At 43.9% G+C, this 8,771-nt stretch overlaps 1 protein-coding gene across 1 annotated transcript in view; it reads left to right on the forward strand.

Moving 5' to 3' along the window:
- The window catches only part of LOC119410154 (FH2 domain-containing protein 1-like), a 14,658-nt gene extending 10,546 nt beyond the window's left edge, over window positions 1-4,112 (forward strand). The window contains exons 11-13 of the mRNA XM_037677066.1: window positions 1,034-1,198; window positions 1,741-1,833; window positions 1,922-4,112. Coding sequence (XP_037532994.1) covers window positions 1,034-1,198; window positions 1,741-1,833; window positions 1,922-4,108 — 2,445 coding nt within the window. The 3' untranslated portion in view covers window positions 4,109-4,112. The remainder of the gene's footprint in view (window positions 1-1,033; window positions 1,199-1,740; window positions 1,834-1,921) is intronic.
- The last annotated feature ends 4,659 nt before the right edge of the window (window positions 4,113-8,771 follow it).

Here is an 8,771-nt window from a genome sequence, read left to right on the forward strand (position 1 = left end):
AATAACAGAGTGAATAATAGAGTGAATAACAGAGTGAATAATAGAGTTAATAACAGAGTGAATAATAGAGTGAATAATAGAGTGAATAATAGAGTGAATAATAGAGTTAATAATAGAGTTAATAACAGAGTAAATAATAGAGTTAATAACAGAGTGAATAATAGAGTGAATAATAGAGTTAATTACAGAGTGAATAATAGAGTGAATAACAGAGTTAATAACAGAGTGAATAATAGAGTGAATAACAGAGTGAATAATAGAGTGAATAATAGAGTGAATAATAGAGTTAATAATAGAGTTAATAACAGAGTGAATAATAGAGTTAATAACAGAGTGAATAATAGAGTTAATAACAGAGTGAATAATAGAGTGAATAACAGAGTTAATAACAGAGTGAATAATAGAGTTAATAACAGAGTGAATAATAGAGTGAATAATAGAGTTAATAATAGAGTGAATAATAGAGTTAATAACAGAGTGAATAACAGAGTGAATAATAGAGTGAATAATAGAGTGTATTGTGTACTCAGTACTCTTTCTTCCTTTTCAACTACTTTTCAGTTGTTTTGTGCTAATGTCAGTCTTTTTTTAGCTGATCTCCTAATTTTTATGCTCATTTCTGCTTATTTAAACCTAATCCAGCAAATTTGTGTTCTTTCTGCTTTCTTCTATTTCTTTGCTTGTTTTTTCATTTCAGCTACATTTCAGCTTGTTTTTAGCTAATGTCCGCTGTTTTTCAGCAAGTTCTTCTGCAATAAGCATTCACACTTAATTTCTCTGATGTTTCTGTCTCAAACATCCTTATAGCAGATTACATCAGCTGAAATTTGTCCAACAGTCCGTGGCCTGAGTCAGTAGATTCAGAAGAAGAGCAGGTTTTTCTCCGGCTAACCTCTTTTACATACGTGCTATATGTGCTTCAGTTTTAGCGTGAAGCTAGCTCAGGTCTTTGCTTCAGTTGTTTTCCTGATCAGTGTGGGCGGAGGCTGCGAGCAGCTCGTGCACCTTAACAGAACGTCCCTCTGTCTTCCAGAGCGCCACGGCGTCTTTGTGCTCGCTCCGCGGCAGCCAGCAGCAGCTGAAGAAGGAAGGCGACGAGCTGATGGACTTTTTCTGCGAGGACAGGGAGACGTTCAGGCTGGACGACTGCTTCGGCGTCTTCCACACCTTCTGCGTCAGATTCAGCACCGCTGTCAAGGTGCCCGAACAAACTGAGACACACTCGACGTTCGTACGGCTGAAGACTGAAGACAGGTTTGACCTGCGGACATGTTTGTCTGCATGAACTCCAGAGGGTCACACGTTAAGACCTAAGAGCAGAGAAGCATCAAAGGAGCATTGGTGCACGTTAATAGAGTTTTAATGACAAAGTTTAAACAGTGATCGTCTCCTTTAATTAGGAGAAACTTTTGTCCCCTTTTATTCAGCTTATATTAATAAAAACTAAACTTTTGTTGTTGTTTTGAGTTTTTTGGTCATGAATAATACATTCCTTTAGATTACAAGAAAGTAAATTAAATGAAATAAAAGCCATGGAAGTCATTCATGTCTCTTTGTTGGTCTTGACTTCAAACGTTAATCGTTTGTAGTCTTTTGACGTTCCATGGTGCTGAGTAAAAGTGGAGGATCAGCTTTCAGTTACACTTTATAAATTTCCCCCCATGGGATTAGTTACGTACCTACCCACCCACGTACCCACAGTGAACCGTTTGGTGGTAAAATCATTTTCTTGCTTTAAAGGAAAACATGGAAAGGGAGGCGAAGGAGGCAGCTCGTCTTCAGCAAATGAAGGACAAAGAACTAAAGAGACGTTCCTGGGCCGGAGGAGAGGAGGTATGTGGACACAGAATCACACTCTGAAAAACACAGATACACGAGTCCTGGACCTCTAATGGGTTTCCTCTATCCAAACCCGCCACAGGTCCGTGGAGCCGTTGGGTTGCGCTGCAGCAGCGAGACGGACATGTCGACCGTCGTGTCCGAAGATGACACCGGACTTCTGATGGCGCTCCTTACCCCAAAGTCCCCACGCCGTTCAAGCCCAAAGAGCGACCGCGTCACTCGGGGGCGCTCATTGCACTCCCAACGAACCCGGAACCCTCCGTCGAGCACGCCACTATTCGCTGCTGAGCGTGAACTGAGCACATACTTCAAACTGTCGAAAGACCGCAAAGTCCCTCAACAAAGAGGAAAGGGAGACTCGAGAACAAGTCTCCCATCAGCCTCACCCAAATCTGAGCCCACAGGTACAGGAACATCTACAAAGGCAGACCCACAAACCATCCCATTACCTTCCAAGACCTCCTCGGACTCCACTTTCATTAGCAAAGATGACGTCCAAACTCAAGGGAAGGAGGTTAAATGTACCTCTTGTTCAAACCAGCGCTCCGACCTCAACAACAATGACAACAGTCAAGTTGGGGTGAGTTTGAGCAGCCAGGAAAACCTTCAGACTCACTCGTGTTCGAGCAGAAAAACTGATGAGAACGTCGAACAGGGCGCAGCTCCTAAAGGCAACGTGTCTGTGCTCTCAGAGAAATGTCCGCTGGTTCCTGAGCTTAAAGCGTTTGAAGAAGACGAACATCATCGTCAGCAAGACAGAACGATAATCAAAGATGTGCATGAAGAGGTGGCGGACAAGTCGCAAATACCAAATCTGCAGAATAACTCCAAGGATGGTGAGAAATCTAATGTGGGAGTTCCTGCAGCAAGGTCTCCGTCACAACGACAGGACAGTGAGGAACAGGAAGACAAGGTGATGGTTTGGTGTGTGACAGGTGTGTGTGAGTCCACCAGTGAACATGTACAAATGGAAAAGGATCAGCTTGGGAGTAAAAGTCATGGAGAAAACCAACGAGCTTCCTCTCCCCCACCCAAACATATGTCTTCAGAACCTTCTCCGGACAGTGACAAGTCAGCGTCCATACCCATCAGCAGTCAGCCAGTGTCCCGCTGTAATGACTCATCGCTCCTCGCGTCTTCACCTGGACTGCATCCTGCAGAGCCTGCACCTGCCAGTCCTGGTCCTGGTCTGACTGTAGAGGAAGATAACGTATCGGTCAGTCAAGGGGAAGGGCCAAAGAAAACCAGAAATGAGAAGGCCAATGTGGCACCTGTCTCAGAGCAAACGACTGATTTCAAAACCAAGACGTCTTCTAGACGTTTGACAGAAAAGGCGTCTTCCACCGATGGAAAAGCAAAACTGGCAACTTCATCCAGACAATCTACCAAGAGCTTCCATACTTCTAAACCTCAAAATACTTTGATGAAACCATCGACCCCAAACACGTCAACAAGTGTCAGATCTGTCCGCACCCTCACCAGCTCTGAGAACATGAGCATGAGGCGAGTGGTACCCATCACAAACACCAGCCGAGGTGCTTCGGCTGTGGCCAAACATCCTGAAAAGCCTACGGCTCACAGCCAGAGCTCCTTCAGAACCACCGTGTCCACCAGTCAGCTGAACGCTTCCAACAGACAAGGAGAGCGGCCTTCAACTGCCCCTTCCAGACGATCCAGCAACAAGATGCCAGAGTCCAAGGAACTGAGGAACCAGAAGGTTTCAGGTGTTCAAGCAGCTACCAGAACGCAGAACTCAGATGTGCAAAAGAAGCCTTCGATCCGTAAAGCCTTTACAAAACCTAAAACCCAGACAGATGAAAAAATGTGCCTCATCAAGCTGCGAGCCCTCGCTCAAGGTGAAGGAGGGGGCAGTGTCAGTGCTCCTGTCACCCCTTTGCACAAAAACAAAACCTCTTCTTCGTCGGTGCTTCCAGGCTTTGCACTAAACACGGCGTCATCTTCTTTCAGAAGGACCAAAACCTCACTGGCTACTTCTTTGTCTCACGCTGGTTCCCCCAAAATCCCCTTCAAGATTTCCTCCTTATCTCCGTTAAACGCTTCGTCAGCAGTTTCCCATACGGGGTCACTGACTACTTCAAGGTCAGCATCTCCTCTGAGGACATCTGAGAACATCAGATCATCTACTCGATCTTCACTCACCAACTCGCTGGTTCTCAGCAAAGACCACCGAGATAACGGCAGCATCTCTGACAAGTCAACTCATGTCAGGGAATCGAGCAAGACCACCAGGCCGAACTGGAGATAACAGGAGCCGCCGTAACACAAAGTCCTCAAGGTGTTTATGGAATAAGGGTCAGAGGATGCTTTTCAAAGAACTGTATGGTTGGGTCATGTAGGAGAACGATGGGCAGGATGGTGGACGTCCAGGAACCTGCGGCCGAGGCAGAAACCTTGTTACTATTTACACCTTCACTGAATGATGGACTGCATTTCGACGTGGGTCGTCCCTCTGCCTGAATCGGACTCGAGCCGGGGACCATACCCACAGGATGTTCCTCTGTGAGTCCCGGACTGTGTCCACCCTAATGTGTGAGGTTCTGGCGTCCTGCATTGAGGGACCTGAGGTTTTTGTGTCAAAGGTTGCAACTTGGAAAACCAGGAGGTATTGCTAATGGTTGCGCTCAGAGATGAGGCTAGCTGCTAGTAGCAACACAAAATGAAACAATTAGCTTGTCTACATTTTGTTCAGCCAAACAAACAGCTGCTGAAGACACTAACTGGAAGGAACAACAACGTGTGAGACTGGATCCAGATTCAAACAAGTTGAGTTTTGAGGTCCAGGCTGGTCAAGATGCTCAGACCTTCCAAGTCAGAAATTCCACTGACGGGACATTCCAGTAGATTTTTCTGACTTGCAGCTCCAAAAGCTTCAACTAACCACGATGTTGAGTTAGTTGGACCCGCTTTACATGAAATGTAGCTTCAACCATGGAGATCAGATCAGACTGAGACTTCCTCGCCCAGAGGGTCAGAGGTCCCTGAGCCACGAGTCGTTTGGTGCTGACCCAGAATCTGTTGGTGACATCAGTAACGTAGTTTGCCTGAACTTTTGATCAAAGCTTCTTCTATAATCAGGAGTTTGACACATCTGTGGTGAGTGAAGTTCAATAATCCAGTCCTTACAAGAACGACACCAGTTCTCCCAGTGGGTGACATCTAGTGGTAAACTCTCAGATTTATTTTGACCCAAGACTGTTCAGAAGTAATGAAACCTTCACCAGTAACCACGATAACTTACTTTAATTTATTTTCCCTTCACCAGGATTCTCCAAGTCCTGGTTCAAGTAAAAAGTTTTAATCTAATGAAAAAACTTTTTCAATATAAAATAATAATAAGCTTTCTGATGGAAACCGTCTTAATGAAGGAAGTCTGCAGTGTTGATTTGATTGAATTGAGAATATTTATGTCTATTCATATGTGCATTGTTGAGGGTAGCTCAGTGGTCGGTGCTACGGTCACATAATCTAGAGGCTGCGGGTTCGAGCCCAGGTTGCATCATGAAGGGAGTTCTCTTGCTGTTGTGACCCCTGAAGAAGGGAGCAGACAAAAAATAACACAACTATGTAATCATAAAGACCTGTCTATTAACGAATAAAGTTTTATTCCTTTGAATGGTTTGAGTCAGACCTCAGAGTCTTTACTGTCCTCCCAGAGGATCCCATTATGAAACTGTTTAAAACCAGATCAAACCCAGTCTGAGAACACAAAAGGACTTGTCCTCACGATAACACGTACATTTTTATTTAGACAAATAACCAGATTTATAAATCTTTAACAAACAATGCTCGTGTCAAATGTCCGTTTTATTTATGAAGCGCGTGTAGACCATAAACAAACCAGAACACAGCCGCAAGGATCTGATGGAACTCAGACTGGACTCGTGTAAAGAGGCCGGTGGGTCCAGAGGTTGGTAAAACTTCAATATTTTCTGTTAACAGACGAGCAGCTGCGTCCTGGACTAACTGGAGGTGATGGAAGGACGTTTGAAGAGCTGTTAATCGTCCGGTCTAGTGGCGATGAACATGATGACGAGTGAATGGAGGAAGAGTGGCGCTTGCTCCTCACTCACTACTTCTTTTCTTATTTTGCACTTGTTAAAAGCACCAGCTGATCAGTTTATATACCAGTAACCACTTCATTAATATATTCACCCTTTAATGATCAGATCTCAGTCACTGAAGGAGAATTTATACCAGAACATGAATATTCATCCTAAGAACGACGCCAAAGTTGTTTTTGAAGTTTGATTACAAAAATCAAACTAAGAATCATCAACAATACTACACAAAATCTAACATAAATAATAATTTTAGAGCTTGTCTTGTTTTAAAATTAGTAAAGTACTTTCTAAAACAGTAATGAACAATCTAAACAATAATCAGTCGAGGATTGATTCTCTTCTTTGTGGATCTCTCAGACGTTATGACTCCCCTCTGACACGAACAGATTCCAGCTCTGAAACACTCACAGGTCTCTCAAGGAAAAGTTATTCTATGAAAAACAGAAGTTTGTTAAAACATATTTCACATGTTTTCATTATCTATCCAACATCTTTACCCACTTCTTCCTCACGGGGGTCACAGGTGCCCATGTCCAGCAGTCACTTTGCGAGAGGTGGGGTGCACAGCGGTGTGGACTCGAGTCAGACTGTGGTTGGAGTGAGAGTGGTCCTGTGTCCACGGTGGTGGGCTGCATCACAAACAACGATGAGTCCAGCTACTGGCAGGGGGTGGAGCACCTGGGGGGCTGGTGCAGGGGGAGCAACTTCACATCAATGTGAAGATGAAGGAGATGGTTGTGGACTTCAGATGGATCAAACCCATCCCCCTACCCAGGGTACCCTGCGCCCTGAGAGGCAGCAGGTGTACCGGTGGTGCCACCGCGCTGCCCTCCTGCATTTTCACTGAACGTTTATTCTAGAAAATTAGTTTAAAGGAAGACTATTCTTGCTGCTAAGTTTAATTGAACTGGGCGATATAAATGTGCAATTTTAGAAATACTTTTAACCCTTTGTAAGTTCAGTTGCACTTTTCATCACAATTTGAGATAAATAGATTTTAAAAAGAACACACGGTTATTATTTACATTTAACGTATACGTAGCTGCAACATTGATTTAAAAAAATGACTCAAAAGGACTTGAAATTTCAAGTTTCAGATTCTGACTTGACTGTCGAGGATGAGACGTTACCGGTACGTGAGACTTGGTCCCACCTCTGGGGGACACCTGGACAGGTCTCCAGTCCATCACAGGGACACAGACACAGACGAGACAAACAACCGTTCTCTCTCTCCCAGAGACAGTTTAGAGTCACCAGTCAGTCCAACGTGCATGTTTTTGGTCTGTGGGAGGAAACTGGAGAAAACCCACGCAGCACGGAGAGAACAGGCAAACCACCCAGAAAGGCCTCCAGACCGGGATTTGAACCAACGACCTGCTTGCTGAGAGGCAGCAGCTCTACCATGATATGACGTTATTCATGTTCACACCTGTTATAATCAAATAAAACAAACTTCATTCATTGTTTTTGTTTATTAAAAGCATGAAATAAGAGTAAACCTCAGTGAGACTGCAGCCGACAGTCAGAGACAGTGAACGTGTGAAACACGGTCAAGTTTAAAGGAAACTGTTCACGGTGAGTCTGGTAGAGAACCTAAAGGTCAGAGGTCATAGTCAGGGGAGCATCTTCATCCTACAAAGACTTGGACCAGGGTCCTGAGGTCTTGTGGAGGAATGAAAGACATTTTTTATTTTTTGGCATTTTGACGTATAACCGATATGAAGTGGAGAACTGATTTAAGAGCCGTCTGAAAGCACTCCTGACAAAACATCTGGGTGTGACGGTCCTGGACACCTGAACAGCTGCAGTCTGACCAACGACCCGATGCTGCTCAACAGTCCAGGTAGAAAAATCTAAAAGTTAAATCTGGTCCTCTGGACATTCAAAAATGGTCCAGAGGACCAGATTTAACTTTTTTAGTCTGACAAATGCTCTCTCTTTTCCTCGAGTTTTATTGGGAATAAAATTGTATGCTGGAGGTTTCTTCCTGTTCAAAGGGAGTTTTTTCTTTCCACTGTCTCCTCTGTTCTTGCTCAGGATGGGCGACTGAGACGAAGTGAAGATTCAACACAATCTGCTGCTTCATTAAAGAACTTTTACCGCCCGGCCTTCGTTTGCACGTGAATGTTTCTGTTCAGTACCGAGACGACTTCTGTGATTTGGTGCAACATAAATCCAGGTTCACTGAATTCATCATCATTCAAAGTGAAAACTATGGAACATGGCTGGTGCAAACAATTACTCCCAGCACTTCAAGTAAAATCCATAAATGAGCCGCAGCATTGTATAAACCGCAGGGTTCAAGGCGTGTGGAAAAGTAGCGGCTTATAGAGCGAACATTGCGGTAAATAAAGTAAACTGGAGCTCCGGAGTCTGGCGGACTTCAGGTCAGCAGGTGACGATCATCAAGGGCTGAGCATCAACAGGCTTTAAGAACTGCAGCACGTCCATACGAGAGATTATTAAAGATTTTATTAGTTTTGACTAAAGTTGTAGCCGTTACAATAAATAATGTTACTTTCTGCACTTTTCTCTGGAGGACAAAGAACAGAATCGTACTTTAACATGAGCAAACCCAGGTTTAGTTACAGCCGTGAGGAACTATTTCACAGGTTTTGTAAGAATAAACTTTTTCAATCTTAAGTAGAAACAGAAGTAAAAGATTCAAAAGGCAGGTGACAAGCCTGCCCCCCCCCCCCCCCACCATTGTTAAACATGTAAATTAATCATTGTGGTAGACTCCGAGAAGAAAATTAGGGGAAAAGACAACATGCTCCAGGTGAAAGACATTTACCAACAAAGTCTCATTTAATGAAAGATGTGTCAACCAAAAATTAAACAGCAGCA

This window comes from Nematolebias whitei, chromosome 1, assembly GCF_014905685.2.
Source record: "Nematolebias whitei isolate Nwh7 chromosome 1, NemWhi1, whole genome shotgun sequence".
In the NCBI taxonomy this organism is placed as follows: domain Eukaryota; kingdom Metazoa; phylum Chordata; class Actinopteri; order Cyprinodontiformes; family Rivulidae; genus Nematolebias; species Nematolebias whitei.